This window comes from Eublepharis macularius, chromosome 9 (assembly GCF_028583425.1).
Source record: "Eublepharis macularius isolate TG4126 chromosome 9, MPM_Emac_v1.0, whole genome shotgun sequence".
In the NCBI taxonomy this organism is placed as follows: Eukaryota; Metazoa; Chordata; class Lepidosauria; order Squamata; family Eublepharidae; genus Eublepharis; species Eublepharis macularius.
The window spans coordinates 20461901-20483107 of NC_072798.1; the positions used below are offsets into that span (position 1 = coordinate 20461901).

At 42.2% G+C, this 21207-nt stretch overlaps 1 protein-coding gene across 1 annotated transcript in view; it reads right to left on the bottom strand.

The window, feature by feature from the left end:
• Positions 1-21207, bottom strand: part of CACNA1C (calcium voltage-gated channel subunit alpha1 C) — a 681102-nt gene that overhangs the window by 45483 nt on the left and 614412 nt on the right. The window contains exons 36-39 of the mRNA XM_054988003.1: positions 19491-19582; positions 16791-16959; positions 10251-10378; positions 6261-6357 (exon numbers count right to left, since the gene is read on the bottom strand). Of these exons, the coding sequence (XP_054843978.1) occupies positions 6261-6357; positions 10251-10378; positions 16791-16959; positions 19491-19582 (486 nt within the window). The remainder of the gene's footprint in view (positions 1-6260; positions 6358-10250; positions 10379-16790; positions 16960-19490; positions 19583-21207) is intronic.

The window sequence follows — 21207 nt, forward strand, 5'->3', positions numbered from 1 at the left end:
ATGTGGTGGTATGAATTTTCCTTTTGCTGACAGACATGATTCCTGACTTCTTTGTTTGGGAAACAGGCACAAAGTAGATGCTCGTGAACACTGTCAGCATTTCACAAAAGAAGCTTGCCACAACTGAGTTTTATGTCTTTGGTGCTGTAGGAACAAGCCCTCATGGTTTTGGAAGATATCACCAATCCATTTTGCTCTAAAGGACTTGATCAGTCTTTGTCCTTTCTCCAATGCCCAAGTGACAGTAGCAGTTTAGAAAAAATTACATCTGGGACATCTTCTTCAAAAAGGACAAAAAAGTGGGACCAATCTCAGTCATCAGTAAAACCCCAGCAGGAAAAAATGCCATCAAGTCCAGTATATCACTTTGACATTGACAGCACATGTACCCGTGTCCATATCACCAGTGTCAACACCATTGGGTACTGGCATCACATCCTACCAACACACTATAGTTAGAATTGATTCCACTTTGGATCCATTTATTGATAGTTCAGGAGAATTCACCAGTCCCAGTTCTTTCCATCTTTGAAAGTCAGACAGAAGAATGCTCAGTACTTCAAACCTGCCATCAGCTCTGGTGGAATAAACTCTTTGATAGGAGTCACCTTTGCTGTCTTAATAGTGAGAACCCTCCTATGAGTCTTGGAGGTCTTGTCTTAAACCTGACAATCTGGCTTTCTACATCAATACTCTGGATTGTGGATCTTGGTCTCCTGCTGGATCTTGATGGAATCCCCATTGAGATTAATGCCTCTGCTCATCTTCTGTTTCTTGGATGAAAGCTCTTCCCCATCTGATTTTCATATGAGTCATTCTGGAAACCCCAGGTTCCAACTTGCTTCTGATTCTTGAATGAAATGCTCTTCTCAAAATGAAAGGTCCAGGTTGTATCTGACATCACACCAGACTCCAGTGTACTACTGGGAATCGGACCAGCCTTATCATAACCCTTAGGGTTGGTTTCCACCCCATGACATGATACAACCACTTTCTGTGAGAGAAATTCTCACCACTCTTCTTTCACCACTCCCTAGAGACATAAAATAAATCACCTATATTTTTAGAGACGAAGCATGATGTCTTGCTTGTCAGCTATTTATGTGTGGAGGAAAGATAATGGCTGCAGTAGTGTGTCCTAGACATTATGCCTGGCTGTGCTTGACCTCACTCTAACTGCAGTCTTGTAACAGATCTGAAAATTGACACTTTGAAAGGGTGGGGTTTTTTTAGCACCAGAAGGGATGAGATATTAGAACAGGCTAAAAATTCAGATTAACTGTGTGTTCCATGGGCCTTACAACACAGACTTCTTTTAAACAAAAGCAGCGTACATGGAACCAAGCCAACAAAGTCCACAGATGTCAGTAGTTCTTTGTCATCACAGCCTTATTTTTTAAAAAAGCCTTTCATTTCAACATTCTCTTCTTTATCCAAGTCATAGTTTTCACCTAATCAGTCAAAAGAATCTTCTAGCTACAAACACAGTTTTTGAGGATATGTTTAATTTCTCTTAATCCATCACTACTTGTATCCATCAACATCTCCCAGCCTGGGAAGTGATAACATCCGGCCACTGAGCCTTGACTGTCATAAGGCTGGGATATGCAATTGAGTTTGCTTCTTTTCCCCCAACCAGAGTGATTCTGTCTATCCCATTCTTCATTAAGAGATGGACTCCATCCTGCAGAAAGTGGTGACAGAACCCATACCTTCCTTCCAGAGGGGCCTGGATTTCTACTCTCAATTCGTCACTGTTCCCAAGAAGGATGGAAGTCTCTGCCTCTTTCTTGATTTCAGGGGCATGAACTTCTGCATTGAGGCCAAGAAGTTGCAGATGGTGGACCTTGCTTCCATTCTGCCCTTCTTGCAGCTGGGAGCCTGGATCATATCTATTGACCTCAAGGACTCCTATTTTAATATTTTTATCCAACCTCAATATTGTTGTTTTCTGCTATGGAAAATGCTCACTTCCTGTACATCGTCTTCACCAAGAGCATTGCTGTGGTTGCATCATACCTTCATTGTCCAGGGATCACAGTCTTTCTCTATATTGATGACTGTCTTCTGACTGTCTCTTCCCATTCCTCCCTTCTCTGACATGTGTGAACAACTTTGCATATTCTAGCCTTGCTGGGCCTGCATGTCAGTGGAGAGAAAATGCACTCTTACCTGGCCAGAACCATCCAGTTTATTAGAGCCCTACTGGACTCATATATGGCTGTAGCCTACCTTCCACAGTACAGGCGGGATATTCTCATGAATTTCTATAATGACTTCACCACAGGGGAGTGGCTATTCAGACAGTTGCCCTGAAGGGCAGTATATAAATCTAATGTTGTTGTTGTTAGTTTTAGGTCTAATTAATTACTGGGATGGACTTTATGTGGGGATGCCTTTGACAACGATTCAGAAACATCAGCTTGTCTAAAATGCAGCAGCCAGTCTATTGTCAGAGTTGGGGTACAGGGATTGTATGTATCCCCCCAGCGCTGAAAGATCTGCACTCGCTGCCCATTTGTTTTCAGGCACAATTCAAAGTGCTGGTTCTGACTTATAAAGTTGGAAATAGCTTGGGGCTAGGATTCTTGAAGGACTGCCTCCTTCCATATTGTCCAGTCCATTAGTTAAGATTGCTTCACAAGCCCTGCCCTCTGTGTCTATGCCTTCAGAGGTGAGGTGAGTGGCAACCAGAGACAGGGCTTTTTCAGTTGTGGTACATTGCTTGTGGAATGCCCTTCCCCTTGAAGCTCACTTGGTGCCTACGTTACTTTCTTTTAGGGCCCGGCCAGAATCTTTCTGTTCACCCAGCTTTTAATTAATGGATTGATTTTTAATACTATTTTCACCTGGAAACTGTTCTAAACAGTCTATGGTTTTATGTTTTTATACTAGACTGGGGCTTTTTAATGCTGGATTTTAATATCTTTTGATGGTTTGTTTTTAATATTTTTTATTTTGTAATCCACCTCAGGCAGGTTCTTGGAGAGGTGGCATGAAAATGTTCTAAATAAATAAATAATGTCAGTCCCCATCTTGGTGGTTTGCCCGATAAGACTGTGCATAGGACCTCTATGGTTTTTATGACATTTTTAACCTGGAGGGCTTTGCAACATAAACCTTAACTGTTGCTTTCTCAAAGTTTTGCATTCCCTTTTCTTGGTGGATCTACTGAGGAACATGGACCACTGTAAGCCATTTGTACCTCCCACTGCTCACATAACTCTGGTGACAGATTCCTCTGTCTGGGGTTTGGGGCATCTGTTGTAACATGGACTCCTTTAGCTACCCCTGCTCACTCCAGGAAAAAAGGTTTCATGTTAACCATCTAGTTTCTGGGGGTGTACAAATTCTTTTGTGCCTTCCTTCCCAGGCTGCATGGCAAAGTAGTATAAGTGGTCACTGACAACATGGCCACTATGTATTCATAAACAAGCCAGGTGCAACAGCATCACACACCTGGAACAGCCTACCCTGCTGCCTGTGGGAGAGATGCACTGAGCATCATTCACACTGCCATCCATGTTGCAGGGAAGACAACATCCACACAGATGTCCTAAGTCATCAGGGTATGGTAACAAAGGAGTGCAAGATTATAAACACATATTTTATTATGATTGTGGTTTTATTTATATTGTGAGCCACCCTGAGTTCCTGCAAGGTAAAAAGGCAGCTAATAAATGTTTTAAATAAATAAATAAAAAAAAATAAACAGATCTACCATAATTAGGGTCAATCACAAGTTGTTCATCATGGAGAGCAATACCAAGGGTCACCAGTTCTTCTCAATGACATGGGGAGGGCTGCTTCCTAGGAGATACTTTTTTGATGTCCTGGTCAGGATACCTCGTTATGCATTCCTCTATCCCCCCTTGTCATCAAAGTCTTCAGGAAGATAGAGATTGCATGGCTTTCATCCTGACCATGCCAGCCAAAATAAAGCAAGGTTCTAAAAGTTTTAAGAGGTCTGCCATGGGTTCAGGACTTGCTGATTCAACACTGAGGCAAGGTTCTCCATGATACCCTGGAGGAGTCAGCCAAGTAGTCTCATAAAAGGCCCTTGTCAATGCCAGGAAACCATCTGCCAGAAGGTCATACAAGAGGAAGTGGTTCAACTCTTCCCAACATGGGTGGGATCCTTCTATGTGCACTCTAACTTCTATCCTAGAGTACCTGCTCCATCTTCAGTCTTTAGGATGGAAACATCCATTGCTCAGAGTACATCTGGTTGCCATCTTCATTTCTAGGCATCTGTTACAAGGATGGTTGCTTTTCCAACACTGATGGTGAAATAGTTTTTCTGGAGTCTTGTACAGATCTACCCTCCAGTATATCCAACCATAACAGAATTGATGGGCAAGCCCCTTAAGCTACAGGTGATTTCCATCTGATTGCTAGACTGCAGTCTGTTTAACCAGAAGGGTATCTGAACTCTTTCCATCAGGATCCGACCCATCATACATCAGTTTTCTCCAAGATAAGGTGGTCCTGAGACTAGACATTTTTTCCTACCCAAGATATTCTCAGATTTCCACTTGGACCAAGACTGAGTATTTCCCATCTCTCACTTCTGATGTGGAGCATGTTCTGTACACTCTGGATATTAAAAGAGTCATTTCATTTTATCTGGACAGGACAGCATTGTTCTAAAAGCATTGTTCAAGAAGCCAGATTGTTCACCTGCTATTCTGGCCCAAAGAATGGGAAACTAGTTTCATCACAGAGATTCAATCACTGGATTGTGCAAATTATCCAACTTTGCTGTGACCTAGCTAAAAAGCCTCTCCCAGAGACACTTAGAGAATGTTTTCTAAGAGCAACATCTTCAGCTTTTTAATGTAGCATTTTACTCCCAGAACTGTGCAGAGCAGCTGCTTGAGCACAGCTATCTCTACATTTGTCCATCACTATGACTTAGATGTACAGGTGAGGGTGGATGTTTTGTTCAGATGAGCTGTTCACAATACATTTTTCTCCTGAAACACCTGCATCCACCTCCAGGTACATCAACTGGTTAGCCTACAACTATCAGCATGATGCACAGAGACTTCAAAGAAGTAAAAACACTACCTGTAACTGTTCTTCAGGTGGTTGTCATGGGCCAGAGTACAGACTCCTCCTCATCAGGCAAAGATGCTGAAGACTTGGAGGAGGCAGCTGGGCCACTACCACCACTGCAGAAGGAGGCAGTTGAGACAGCTCCAGGAGGCTCCTTTGATGGGCAGGAAGAGCCCCAAGATGCTGAGTCACCCCATTCACCCTGGGATACTGGCCTACCTTTTGACTTAGACTTGGACCTGAACTCTCCACCCCAAGTCTCTCACCCATCCTCAAGCTTCTCAGAATCCTGAACCACCTCAACCCTGTTGCAGTACTCATTGCCATAACCCCAGCACAGAACCTGTAAATACTGGCAGCCTGCTCCTGGAGGGGAGAGGCCCATATCTCCACTTTCTTGAAAGAGTATTTAAGGCCTTATTTCACTTTCAGCTTTTGCTGAAACAACATCCGTGCTACATGTTGGCTCCAGCTGCAGTAGCTTGATTCCTAGAACTCCGCCTTGATCAGGATAGCAGTCATCTGTGCATTTACATTCTACCTTATGCACAGCAGCTGCTTCTTTAAATGTTCTGGAAGGAACTGAATTACAAAAGTGTGAGTCTTGGTTTGAAGGTGTGCTTCTGAGGGATGGAGACCGTTCATGCTTAAATCCTAGCTGAAGACATTTCTGAATCATAGCCTCTGCACAGGTGTCAAACCCCTCGGTGTAGAAGAAAAACAGTTACAAGTAAGCAAACTGATTTTGCTTTCCTGACAGCCTACCCTCCCAGCACACACATGTATGTGGATTTGGGAGGGCGGGGGGAGGTGAACCAGGGCATAGCAGCTAAGAGATATGCCCCAGAAGTTCCTGTCCAGATTTATATCAATATTAAAGAGATAAAAATTGCTGGTAAATCAACACTGTCAGTGTTGTTCAAGCACTTAAACACTAAGTGCAACTGATTTCTAATTCCAACGGGCTAGCCATGTTAGTCCCTTGTAGCAAAATTAAACAGGAGTCCAGTAACACCTTACAGGCTAATTTATGCTAGAATAAATTTTGTTAGTCTTTAAGATGCCACAAACTCCTGCTTAAAATTGTTATCTAAGGCTTTTTAAAAACAGGGGCTTACACTTGGATCAAATAGGTTTCAAAACAAATACTAAATTCTATTGGCACATCTCTTTAGGAAAACTTTTGGGAACCACTGCCTTACTTTACAAGCCACTCGATGCGGGCAGAGCTTGCCAAAGCCTAGTGGAGGCTGTATCCGACGCAGGAGTGTCACCACATCTAGGTGTTTGATGCGTCCCCTATGGGAGAAAGTGCAAAAGGGAGCTGTCACATAGAGTTTAAAATACATTTTATTAAATGGTCTGAATTAAAAATAAACCCCTGTTGAGGTTGTTTCTATATGGCTAGTTTGCCTCTATTACTATACCTCCAAGTTTCATGTAGTTACTGCTGGTTTCTGATAACCTCAGACATTAGCAAAAACATCTCCAGTGTTCGGTCCTGCTAGGACAAGTGTGAACACAGACAAAATAGAACAGATTTAGAGGATGGGGAGGAGGGTTTGGAAAATATTCCTTGTGAAGAAAGAACTGAAGGAACTGGATGGGTTTAGCCTGGGGGAGAGAAGACTGAGGCAAACATTATTATGATAATCTGAAAGGCTGTCATGCGAAAGAAGGCAGAGCCTTGCTTTCTTTTGCTACAGAAGGCCAGACTAGGATACCTTTCACACTCTTACTTTAAAGCGTTTCTGTACCTGTTTTGCATCCCAAGTTTGCAGACGTTTCACACTTGCAAGCTAGTCATGGGACGCTGTGCTGCTCTTAGTCCATGGTATCCCCGATTTTTCCCCCTGAGGACATACCGCGAAGTTATTTTGAACCCGCTGCCATCTCACGGCTGGCCCGATTAATGCCAGTGTGAACACTTTTGTCCTCTTTTTGCTTCTCTCCCCCTCTTCTCTTTTTCCTCGGGAGTTGATTGGTTTGTGTGGATCTGACCACACCCACTCTCCTCAGCTCCCCAACTGCTTTGTCTGCCCCTTTTAAACATCTCAGTGTTTGGTAGCAGTGCGGCAAAGTGTCCCTGGTCCACCCGGCTGGCTGGAAGCAGGGAGCCGGGTGCCCGCCTGGCCAGGCTCGAGCAGGGAAAGCAGAGCACAAGTGGGAGGGAGGTGGGCAGGGCCGGGGTCACAGGTTGCAAGTGTGTGTGCTCACCCTCTGCGCCCCAGTGCCTCCATCCAAGCGACGCCCCTGAAGAACTTGGGCTTGGCTTAGCGGGCCCAGGCAGTGGGGGGGAGGGTTTCGGCGGTGCAGTGCGTGAGGCGCTCAGTACGTGATCTGGGGTTGAGCCAACTTTAATCTTTGCTTAGCTGCCTCTTGCCCTTGCCAAATCTCGGTGAGTTTTTAAACTGGGGATTATCTGCAGCCCGGAGTGAAGCAAGGCAGAAGGCTGGTAATGAGCAAGGGGCATGGGGGACGCTCCCTTCGGCAAGGTCTCTGCTCAGCCTCTCCTCTCTTCTGACTTCCATCCTTGCGCCTACCTCTGCCCCTGCATCCTGCTGCCACAGCTTCCTCTTAAGCTTCCTCATCACATTTGAGCTGTTTGCTTCTCTACACCAACCTCTTCTTTTCCTTGAGCTGATTAGTCTGTGTGGATCTAATAAAACCTACCCTCCTCAACACCCCGTCTGCCTTTTCTGTAATTTGTTTTGGTATTTCTAAAGGACAGTAACGTTTCAGCGTTGTGCATCTTATTTTTATCAATGGACAGGAAGCAACGCTCTTACGTTACTGCTGTTTGGGAAAAAGGTGCCACAGGAAATCACCACCAGTAGATACATTTTCTGGCTCTGCAAAGAACCACTTTTGTTCATTTGAACATTTGGACATGTTTCTCTTTTGATTTTTAACACTCAATATAAATGATAATGATGGCCTTAAAAATGCTGTTCAAACAAGCATGGGGAGTCTTTCTCCAAAAAAGTCAGCTCTCAACACCCCTTGGCGCTGTTTTCAAATGTGAAAAGTTAGAGTGTGAAAATGGCCACACACAGATGTAGTATTGATGTGCCTAGGGAGGGTTGGGGTTTCAAGTGGTAACGTCACAACTTATGTGCAAACTTTTTCAAAAAAAAAAAGGTGATGTGAATTCCAAAGCCCACAACGCCCGGAACAAAACTGGGGCTTCAAAGCAAATGTGAAACAAAATGCAGGACACCAATTTGAAACTTCTTGGACAGTGTGAAACGCATGGGTGCCAAGCTGAATCTGTTGTGATCATGGCGACTCCTCGGAAATGGTGTGTTAACCCGTGAGTGTATAATGGTCTTAAGTTACAGGAGGGTATATTTTTGGTTGAATTTTAGAAGAAATTTCCTAATGGTGAGAGTGGCTCAACAATGAACCTAGTGTGGGAAAGAAAATAACCATTTATAGATGATTTTGAATGTGAGTATATAATTGTGTTAATTTGATTCAGTATACAGATTTTTACTTGAAAACTGACGTTTTTGCCCTGGTATGGATATGTATGCATTGCCAATAACTGGCCTCATACAGATGAAAAGTCCTTCTTCAGACACCTCAGTGTCACCTTAGAAACCAACAAGATTTTCAGGGTGTAAGCTTTTGAAAAATCTTGTTGGTTTCTAAGATGTCACTGGACTCAAATCCTGCTATTCTACTACAGACCAGCATTGTGAGTCACCTAAAACTGCATAAAATAGTTACACTTGAGGTTCACAAGGAGAGGTAATATATATTTCTATGATTTCTTTTTGTAAATAATGAAAAACCCAAATAAATTCAGGTTATCCCCTTCCACTCAAAAACCCTGTATAGAATGACAAATTACACAGATTATACAGGAAAAGGATGTGATGAATAACACAGAGAGCAACTAATAAAACATGGAATCAGATCTCAAGGGGACTCCAAATTTCTTTTACAGGAGTAGCTAATCAAGGTGAACTAACTGAAGTACATTCCCAGATGTTACGTACATAGTTCAAAGTACTGATGTTCCTTCTTCCAAATTCAAGATTCCTCACTAGTTTCTTTGGTTTATTTAGTGAGAAGATCCATGGAGACTTCATTTGAGCCATAAAAACTTCATTTGATTCTTCCTCTGCCCTATTTCTATGGGATATATACCATGCATAGTACAGTGTATCCATTATGATGCTGAAGGGAAGAAAAGCGTATTGGAAATATCGTTGGGATAAAACAGGATACCAGGTAAAATCTCTCCTGGTCCAGGGAGGCTAGGATTATAATTTTACTCCTGGTAATCTCTGGGAGTAATTTTTTCTGGATTAATGAAAACTGCAAGTATCTTTATAAAAGACTATAGAATTATACTTGTAGCTATTCTAAACATGCTTGATATGAGATAACAGGACAACCCAAATTAGGATAAATTAAAATACACAGTTTTGAGGACAGAGACTATATTTGGATTTTGTATTCTCCTTGAGTCTGTTTTGTTGACGTGCTGTAGTAGCAGTTGTGATCAGGTGCATCATTTTTATTACTGCAATCAGGTCTATTCAGTGGGTCTTACTCCCTGGAAAGTCTTCTTAGGATGGCACTTAGTGCCATGTTGCCAATCAAATCTACAAGAGATCTGTATTGCTAGAGCAAAAGGACAGTTTGGCAGCTTCAGTTTCCACTTATTACACTATACAAGTGGGAACCTGCCCATTCCCCCTCTGCCTTTGCTTCTCCCAATCTCTACTCATCCCTTCTCTCACATGTTCTTTCTCTCGCTTTCTCCCTCTGCCTTCTTTCATACATTCATTCTTTCTCCCTTCCCCCACCCTTTTGTCTGTCCCTTTTTCCTTCCTTCCCTCTCCCCTAACTTGTCCATCAGGCCAGTAACTTACTGAGTCACCTGCCTGCTGGCAACACCACTGTTGTGGCTCACCCATTCCTTGGTTGCCTGCTCACCCATCTTGCTTACATAATGGGAAGCATTGGTGGCTTCTGGTCCTTCTCTCCCACTCAAAGAGGAATGGCAGGGCTGGCTTCAGAGGCAAGGACAGCAGTAACCCCCACTTCTCCTCCCCTTGCTTGCTGGCCCAGAAGCTCAGAAATGGAAATTTAACAACAATTTATTTTAAAAATTCCCTGGGGAGATCAAATGGCACTGTGTAAGTTTTTCTCTCCAAAACATGTTTCTGAGAACGTACTTAGCTTCAGGATCATATTCAGCCCAGATCCGTTTAAACTCATCCAGGTGATGAGGTCCAAGAATTGACCAGTCCCGTGTCAGGTAGTCAAAGTTATCCATGATTACAGCTACAAAAAGATTAATGATCTACAAACAACAGAAGAAATATTAATGGAGAGAAAGAATTCCATGTCAGAATCCTCAGTGCTTCAAATTCCTTTTCATGCAGAATTCAGGATCTGAGTTTTTGACCCCAGAAATCTGTTGTTTAAAAATCTAATTTGAACATGGTCACACACAAATTCATTCCTGTGAATTGGATATGATCAGGACTCCAGCCACACTAAAGAGACCAATGTGTAACACTACAAAATAACATATAACCTTATCTGATGCATCTCTTAGTGCACAACAGTAGTCATATCAAGCAGAGATGCTTTTTATACTGGACATTGGAAAGTTAGGTCCAGATAACCCAATAATCTGATGTATTAAAAAGCCATTTGGCTTATTTTTTACATATTCAGGCATTTCTTCATGCTTAGAGAATCAGGTAATAACATAAATGAAGCAACAGCATTTTGGTGGGGTAGGGAAGAGACATAATATATGTTTCTGCCTTTCCCAGAACTGACTTGAGGGAATCTTGGGGCTCCCTACATTGTCCCTGTATTGTCTTCCCTGCATGTCACATTAATTGCCTACTATCCTCCTTGCTGGGAATAAGAATATTGAATATGGTTCTAGATGTCTAGGACAGTTTTTTTCCTCTGTGACAGTGTTATCTTGAAAAAAAAGTGTTATGCATATTAATTATATTCATCATTATCAAACTGTACTGTGAAGCATTTTTTCCTAAACATATGCTCATGTTATACTTACTCATTTTTGATTATGGCAATTTTTAAATACATGAACAGTTTATAAACTTGTTAACTGAATCAGGAACATAAACAGTGAGAGGGACAAGTCCCATCTTCATTCATAACCCTATAAAGTTGAGCCTGCAGGTCATAGCACCATTTTATTGCCTGGTAATTTACTTTCTGAGCAGCCTTTTCTAGGAAGTAATTTCTTTGTATTCTCATCTGTGTTTTGAATATCTACCATCTTTATTCATCTATGCATATTTTCAGTCCATATGGAATATAGTTGAGTTTCCAAAGCATAACAACAAAAAGTGTATTTTCGAGAATGGTAGATCTCAAATTTTTCCTAGAACAAATCATTAGGCAAACTGCTGGTTGTATTATATCCTGAAATAATAATAACAACTGTGCTTATATACTGCTCTTCTAGACACCCAGAGCGATGAACAAGGTAGTGTAATTATTATCCCCACAATACAGCTGGGGAGCTGGGGCTGAGTGGAGTGGCTTACCCAAGGCCACCTACTGAGCTCATAGCAGTAGCAAGATTTGAACCAGTAGAGTGCTGATTTGCAGCTGAACCACTTAATGTCAAGAGATATAGAAGGTTTTAGAGGGCCAGAGTATGAAATACATTTCTGACAAAGAAAATTTTCTTTGTCCTCTATACTTCCAAAAAATTAGGCAATGCGTGGTTGCCACTGTACAGATAATAATGTACTCTTCAGCAAATATCAACTGTTTGGTGGCTTCTCTTTTTTTTGGTGCATCAGCATGTGCAAAATAATCTTAGGACTAGTCTTTTCAACCAAGCTGTTTTAAGTGGCTCAGGGTGTAACTACATAATACGTAGCCCAGCAAGTGTTGGTCAAAGGTACATGACCTGACCCGCAGTCAGACATATAATGGGAGAACTCACCAGAAATAGCAATTGTTTACTTGGTTCTGTGAGGGAGGAGGAGCTTCTGATTTCTTTCTGTTCTGTTTTTTCATCAGTGGAAACAGTGGGAGCAGGGTCTCCCCTTTTTTGGCACATGGAGCCAGAGAAAATGAGCAAAAAGCCCCTGTTGCCATTTGTTCTGGCGAAAACTGGACACAAGGGAAATTAGTTCTTTCTCCTCCCTCCCAGCACTCAGTTAACAAGTGGCTTTTAAGGTGAGTTCCCCTGATATCTGTCTTGCTGAGTCTAGCCATGCACCCATGATCCAACATGTGTTGGGTGTAGTTTGGCCCTAATTCAGGGGAGGGAAAACAGAGCAGTTGTTGTGGGGATAATAATAACACACTTTGTAAACCGCTCTGAATGGATGTTAAGTTGTCCTGAAGGATGGTATATAAATCAAATGTTGTTATTAAAATTTATTTCTCCTAAGCAGGGCTTTTTTTCAGCTGGAATGCAGTGGAACGGAGTTCCGGAACCTCTTGAAAACGGTCACATGGCTGGTGGCTCTGCCCCCTGATCTCCATACAGAAGGGAGTTTAGATTGCAATCTAAACTCCCCTCTGTCTGGAGATCAGGGGGGTAGGGCCACCAGCAATGTGACCATTTTCTCCAAGGGCAACCCACTGAGTTCCACCACCTCTTTTCCCAGAAAAAAAGCCCTGCTCCTAAGTATTTAGCGAACTCATCTATTGGTCTGGGATAAGATAGAAATCTTTTAATTTTTTCTCATTAATCTTGTTTTTAACATAACTAGCCTATCTGAAGTCTCCCCTTTCCAATAAATTTTTAAAAATTGCTTCTTTGGATAAACATTGAACACAGTTTAGACTTATGGTGCAATCTTGTACATACTTATCTAGGAGAAAGCCCCACTGAATACAGTACGATGTACTTCTAAGTAACCTTAGCTGGAGCTGGACCTTCCTAAGAGTTTAAGACATCCATCCAATTATCTTGTTGGTAATTGATGTAACATCTTAAAAATTGCTCCAACACTTGATTTGTTCTTTCACTTTGTCCATATTGTTTGCTGAATACTGTTACAACAACAGTGTACACAGTTCTATTGGAACCCCCCCCCCCTTTTAAAGCAACTCAGGGGTTTGAAGGAAAACCCATGCCCTTGCTGGACCAAGGTGCTATGGAAAAAGCAGGGGTGGGGGGACTTACAGCAATGGTGGGCTGACATTGCAAATAAATGGGAGATTATAGAAAAAACATTGAAGAGCACCTAGGCTCTTAAAAGATGTTCACAAAAAATATCCTCAGAAACCTGGGGGGAATTGATTTTTGGGGTGGCAGAAGATGTCAGGATGTTGACATCTGCCATCTGTCCCAAAGGTGAGGGATGGTGCAATAGGTTTCTCTTTCAAGGTTGTGCAGCTGAAAGCCTGGCCGATTGGCCTTGAGTCTCTAAGCCTGAATTCCCATCCCCCAAAAGGGGAGAACACTCGTTATCTCTGAATATATGTGTGACTGTTTTTTCCTGTGCCTTATTCCTAACAAAGCCTTCATAATATCATGACAATAGGTCTTACAATAAAGCTTCAAAAAACCATCCAGTGGAATCTTTTGTAATTCCTTGGTAGGATCCTTACAGATTGCACTGTAAGTCACATGACCAGTATTTCCTTTGTAGTCTTATACTGAAACATTTAGCTAAATGTTTTCTGTAATATCTTTAGACAAGCCAATGTCTTGTCATTCAAAACAGATATGCAGTAAGGCAAGGACGAGGTGATGAGTGCCATCCCAAAATGGCTACCTCAAGAGATGGAGTCAAATACAAAATGGCTGCCACAGGAGGTGGAGCCAATCATGATACCTCCCTCCTCACTTTGAAAAAGAACAACAGAAGGGGAAAGGAAGCAGAAAGAGAAGGGGAAATAAAAGTAACAAAAGCCTATTGGTGGAATCAACCCACACTGACTAAGGAAAGCTCAGATACACACTCAACTGTCTTCCTGATTCTTCCATTCATTTGAATGAGGGCAGTTTATAACAAGCTCTGCCTTACACTAGCCATTACTGTGAGCAGTCAGCCCGGCCTCCGCCCTTTTAAAAGTTGAGCCACTGGGCATGATTGGCTCATGACTCCCTTCGCTGCGGAATGTGCTATCTTTGACAGTAAAGGTGCTCATGAGTCACCACCCTGAACATTCCACACGCCCCTCTTCCCATTGATTACGTCCTACCCTGCAATAGAGGGCCATCAATCAGCTCTGATAAGTTTGAAACTCTTCCTGGGAACATTTAATCAAAACTCTGAATTCATTAGCCAAGCTCCAGGAACATTTAATTAGCTGCTGTTTCTTTGTGAAATACCAAGAGCAACGAATCTAATTCCTTTGTCACACTCTGTCAGTGCCAATCAAGGTACTCAAACCTTTTGTCCGTTCCAGGAGACAACCCTAAGGTCCTTTGTCTCAATGGCTGAAGTACTGTCCAGCTCTATGCCCTAGGGCATGTACAATTTGCCTCACTCAAATTGTACATGCTTATTGGGATCCAAGTGTAGTGCCCTCAGAGAGAGTCTCTCTCTCTGAGCCTTACTCTCTGGCTGAAGATGCAGGACAATTGAAGCCTTCTTCCTCCGCGGACTACTCCTCTGATGGTAATTGTTTCCCAACTCCTCAATCTATTCTAACCTGTGGCTAATTTCCTAGGACTCCGTGTAATTCCCCGTATTCGCAAGGACACCAATTCCAGTAACCTAAGCACTTTCTGAAAAGCTTGGTGGATACCATGGAAAGTACTAACACTATGGCACCTATGGGCACGTCATTGGGGAACCCTGCATTAAGGCTTTCCATGCTGTTGGATCTTATCTATATTATCAACAGATAACATGTCCACAGTTCTTTCTAATGTAAAAATCAGTTTGCGCTTGATCTGACAGTAATCATTGTTATACACAAAGATAGATTAAAGAACAATGGACAGTCTATATTTTCTTACAAACAAATCAACCTCTTGCTATATCCAAGAAAAATAATAATTCTCTACAGTTAATTATGTTAACACTATTAACAAATACACTTTTTAAACTGTTTATACATATCGTACATTTATTGTTACTGGAGACCATAAACCAACAAAGAACTTCAAAATTTCCCAGAGCAGTCCTTCTGGGCTTCATGTTTGCTACATCCTCAGCTCTTCTCACTGTATTCAGGGCCGGCGCCTCCATTGAGGCAAGCCTGGCGACCGCCTCCAGCACTGAGGCGCCAGAGGGGGTGCCGGGGCCGGGGCCCATGGCGCGCGCTGCGAAGCTGGCAGCAGCAGCACGCAGGCAGCTGACTGGGAGGGATAGGAAGCTGCCTACGTGCTGCCCTGGCTGCCTGCCACACCTGGCCTGCAGCTACTGCAGCCTCCCACCTCTCCCGCGCTGCTGCTGCCGCCAACATGTGCCCCCATCCGGGAGCAGCAGCCGTGGGCCAGGCGCGGTAGGCGTCCAGGGCGGTGCGTGCAGCAACAGAGTGGGAGAACTGGGAGGATGCACGCACGCCTCCTCAGCCACCCACTGTGCCTGGCTGGGCTGGCAGCCTTCCCAGCCCAGCCGCCCGCTGCCCATCGCCGTGCAGTCCGGGTGCGTGCGTGCACGGGGCCAGGAGCAGTCCTGAAGCTCCCCCCCCCCAGCCTCAGGCGCCAGAAACCCTGGTGCCGGACCTGTCTATATTAACCCGGTCCTCTAGTCACACGAACCTAACTCTCTATTCCTTTGTCTCTCTGCTGCTTTCTTTCCATAATCTCCTCAGCACACATGGAAGGCTTGATTAGCAATCCTTACTTTTATTAGTACAGATATAATAAAGCCTACTCATTTGGCTTTAAGTGCTGTTAGTCAATTTTTCTACTCTCATCCCCCATCCTCTCAAATATTTGTCTTGCCAAGAAGAAAGCTTTGTTGCATACAAGTAGGTTCCAACTTCAATGATTATCTTTAAAATCCCTGTCCTTATGACAGCAAGTTAGCTAGAACTGCCTCTCAGCCACAGTTCAGAATTTGCTAACAAAGTCTGGTGATATTTTGATTTGATCATGTTTCTGGCATCAACAACTTTCAGCTGATAATATACAGCGTGACTCATTTAAATTCTGACATATATGTCTGAAAATATAGAACATGGAAGAATTACTGAGCTCCAAAGCACACTGTGCTATTGAAATGGCTACGAGGGAGCTCATAATAAATTCAATAATATGCATACAGTTTATTTCAATACTAACATACGGAGTCACACAGAAGGGGAAAATGAGGACCCCACCCCAGCCTGGTTCTTTTTGTGAGTTTGGTAGCTTCAGAAGAGTGGTGTAGAATCTCATAATTCCACCAATGTTCTGCACACGAGTGTTTTATATCGAATTTTCAGAATCACAATCATTTTAGAGTTCTGAATAATTATCAGCCCTAGCATTTTGCATTTGTGGAAATTCTACTCTATGTTGCAGTAACAGTTGGGGCTGTTAAATTAGAGAAGATTTTGGTTAGTGGGTTATAAAGGGGAGTCTTGGTACAGCTCCACCATCTAAGGAAAAGACTCAAAGAACTCATCTGTATTATTATCATAAATGGATGATAAGCTATCCGTGTGGAAGCTAATGTGTTGAGTTTGAAGCATGGCATTTCAATAATTTTAGGAAACCATTAGATATCTCCTTTGGGCAGTGTATGCCATCTAAGAGTAACTATATTTTTCTATGCATGAAGAAGGTAAGTCCACTTTAAAGGCCAACAGATACTCACCAGAAAGGCACAAAGCATGTAGAAACTAATGAAATAAAAGATGGCAAAGCTGCTTCCACAGGAATACTCATCTTCAGTAGAGTTGTTTGGTTCCAAGGAATCGGGGTCACATTTCTTATCGGGGAGGCATGCCAGCATGATTTCCTGCCATGCTTCACCAGTAGCACACCTGGTAAAGATTGGTAAGGAAACAGAAATTCATCATTGCAAGAATGTTTCAGACAATAACTACTGAGGCACTTGCTTCTGCTTCACTACCTAATGAGAGCTAGCTACATTATATGCCTACTACAGAACACATCTCAGCATTTTCTCTCGAAGATGTAGGATTTCCTTAGTTATTGATGTGTGATTCCTCCCATCTGATATGGAGCTCTTCCTGTCTTCAGTGTGGTGGTAGTGGTGGCGAGTATCCCATTCAGCCAGTTTGTTTCTTGCCTCGATTTGAAGAGCAGAGTGTTTGTAGGAGCTCTGGCTAAACATTGCTGTAGTGTATTTTCTACATTATTTCTGTCTCATTTTCTCTCACCTGCTCAGACATGGGCACCCTTAAAAAAATAAAGAAAAAGGAGATTTGTTGCTCACTCTTGCCACCTACATCAGCTGAGGTCATGAAAACGTTGCTGGGCAAGCAACTTCCAGTAGTTCACTGGCAGGAGTTGTCCATGCACGGCCTGTGGTCCTTGACTGACAAAACCCACAGCATAAACTGGGTGAAGATGAGGGCAGAACAAGGCAGAACAAAATCTAGGAAACTCCAGCAGGAAGCATTAAACTCAGGGCTTTTTTTCAGATGGAAAGCGATGGAACGGAGTTCTGGCACCTCTTGAAAATGATCACATGGCCGGTGGCCCCACCTGGGAGTGGCGCAGAGAGACATCTAAACTCCCCTCTGTCTGGAGATCGGGGGCGGGGCCACCGCCCATGTGACCATTTTCACCTAGGGCGATTTAAACTTTTACAAACTCCCCCCTTGTTCCAGCTGACCCAAAGTGATGTCATTCTGCGGTACTGAGTTCCACCACTGAGTTCCACCACCTCTTTTCCCAGAAAAAAAGCCCTGATTAAACTTCATTTGGGACAGAAAATACTTGTTTCCCCTATCAGCAAAACATATTCAGAAAACCTGCAATCTGGAAGTAGACTGTCTCCATCATCAATATGGAATGGTCTCTGCAAGCTCATCTTTGAAGACATTACCAAGAGGTTTAGAATGCTTCTAGTGGGCATTTTGGCATTTCCTCACAACACCAAGCTCCAGAGATTCTTTTCTAGGAACAATTTTTCACAAGTGGAGCAAGTAGATGGCATGGTTGAAGGGACTCCTTGTCTTCCTACCAATATCTAGGGTTACTGATGAAGATGACAATGGAGGGGGTAAATGTGACCTGGATAACTCCCTGGCATAGGCTATGGTTTTTTGACCTTTGTCCATAGCATCATCACTCAATATTTTGATTCAAGGCTCAGTATGGGATTGATTATATTAAACTACATGGAAGTTGAGTGGGAACAGCTGTCCATAGGCCACTTACAACAGGTCCCTAATGTTCTCCTAGTACCTAGAAGAGCATCTGCTGATTATATTTATGATGCAACTTGGAGAACTTTTACATGCAGGTACTGAAAAATACATGTCTTCAACCCATTAGCAGCAATGGTATCTCAAATCTTGTAATTTCTACGGTTGGGGGCTAATCAGGATCTTCCCTGCCTTGTCAAGGTTACTGCATTGGCAAACATATTACTATCAGCACGACGAGTGCATATATTCAAGCACTTTCATATCAAGTGCTTTCTTTGGAGAATTTCTTTGCTACATCTTCCTGTAACACAAATATTCCCAGCTCAAGTCCTTGTAGTGCTACAAGTCCTTACCCTCCTCCTTTTAAGTCAATCAGAGAAATCTCAGATTCCCTTTGCTTAAGATTCTGTTTCATATGGCAGTAACATCAGCCCAGAGGATTTCAGAATTGGGAGCCCTATCTGTCAGGATCTCTGTGTATATCAGTAGGATAGGGTTGTATTGAGAAACAAGCAACCTATCATTCCTATGGTTTATTTGACATTGTCATTCACAAGAATTACTTCTGTCTCCCTTCTGTCCTAAAACACAGCATCTGCAGTACAAGAACTGGTACACCTTGAATGTTGGAAAAACATCAGGTAGACTAATCTCCACAGGAGATAAGATTCCTTCTTCATCATATTTCCTATGAAGGAAGGTTTCTAAATCCAGGACTGGAATTTCTACAATGAAACTTTGGAGATTAAACAATCTTGTCTAACTCTGTTCTTTCAGTTCCTCTTCAGCTGTCAGGTTTTTTTTTTCTCTTGCATAGTTCATGGCTTGTTATCTAGAGTCTAGCTTCAAAAGTCATGACCAGAGCGGGGCTCCCCTATGTCAGAGACTAGAAACTGGAAATTAGCTGTGCTTCCAGACTGGATGAGAGGTTCAGTAAGTTTTCCTTATGTGTGTGGGAAGGTGATATTTTCAGCAGGAAAACAAGGGTTAAATAGCATTTCTCCCTCTCTCAACGATCTTCAATTTGCTACTCTAGTGTCTGCATTTTGGAAAAAAAAGTGTATACTCAGTGGATCACAAGGTTAATCCATATATAGAATATATTATTGAAGTTATGAATAACTCTTCCCCAAAATACAGTGGAACAGAATTATCATATGAAGTGCAAGACTCACCTGAAAAGCAGCAGCACTGCTTGAGGGAAAGTCTGAAAGTTGTTGTTCCGGTTGATTTCGGTGGTATCGTTCAAGGCAATTTTACCAAACACCTAGTCAAAGGAAGAAGAATGTTATGCTTCACAGCCCCCCATCATGTTAACATTCTTATAAAAAGGTAGTTGACACCTCCACATTTGAATGGTTCAGATTATTTTCAGTTTGTGGGTTGGAATCCACAATTGTGTTGTGCCTCAACTTTACCTGGGTTGTACCAGTGGCAACATCATAATTTGGTTGAATAATATTTTTTTGGAGTTTTAACTTAAGAGAGAGAGAAAAGAGAGAGTAGGAACATGGGGGGGGGTGGACAGTTACAGTGAAAAAGAAAGACTTGTACAGTAACAAATTTGAAAGGGGTTCCCATGTTGCTAGTTGGGGTGAAAAGTGGGCTCTGGAACTACTGTTTCAGATAGTGAATTCAGTTGTCCTGTTATGTGTTCATTTGATTGATCTTCTGTATTTGCTTGATCTTCTATATGATTTTTGCTTTCACTTGATTTAACATTTTCATTTTATGGGTGATTCTGATATTGATCAGGATTATATTTATTTCTAATCTACTTGTCAAGGTTTTCATAGTCTGTTTTGTTTCATCCACAGACTTTAATGTGTGTCCTCTCCACACTTACACATAATTCATTGTTCAAAAATTGTGAGTTTTTAAAACATGAAATATAAGGGATAACAATGGCCTACTCGCTAATTCTGAGAACCAGGTCATATGCTCTCTTTCTTTATGTATGTGTGTATTGCCTGTCACATCCTTAAAAATCACAAGGGAGTTTAAGACTGGTATGGAAGCATTTATGTCCTTTTTCTTTATTTGACAGCTATAGAATCTATCTTAATTCTTCAAGATATTGTGAAGATATTTCAGTTTACAGATGCCAGAGTATTCCCATATTGTTAAAGGATTAGACACACACAACTTTTTTTCTTAGAAAAAATACATGAAATTAAAATCTGGAAATGGATCTAAAGGGCTTAACAGCACAATCCTAATCAGTTAGATCCATCTAAATTGATTGAAGTCAGTGATCTTATTAGAAGAACTAAACTGTTTAGGACTGCACTGTAAATCTGTTTCAGAGCCCCCTAAACACCAACACTTCCTATGTATCCCATGTAAGTTTTTTTTTTTACTTTGTGAAGTCAGAATTTTTGGTAGGGCTCTGCACATGTACCTGGATCCAAAATATCCTTCTGGGAGCACTTGTTGCTACCAAGATTCTTCCATGTGAATATTAACAGTACCATTTAAAAGTGAGAGAAATACTAGAATATTCTACAAGATTCAGGGCAGGAAAATAGTTTTTTAAAGGACGTTGTTCAAAGTTTGTTGTCTTATGAGCCCTATGGAATTCTCCAAGCTCAGACTCCCTCACTGACTAGTTAGTAATGACAGTCACAGCTGTTCTGAGGGGGCGCTGGGAGTTACCATTTCAGGAGGACAGATTAAACACTGTGAGGCAGGCCATATTTTTCATCTCAGGAAACAAGCATATAAGACAAGCTTTCCACATTTGTCCTTTTAAACTCTCCATGTAACAGGCAAAATGGCTAGGCTAAAATCAGCATTTCTTACTCATTTGCAAACCAACATGTGTAGACACGGCAGAAAGGCAGAAGATGACACAAAAAGAGATTCCTTTTTTGAGTACAGTTGCTGAACCTT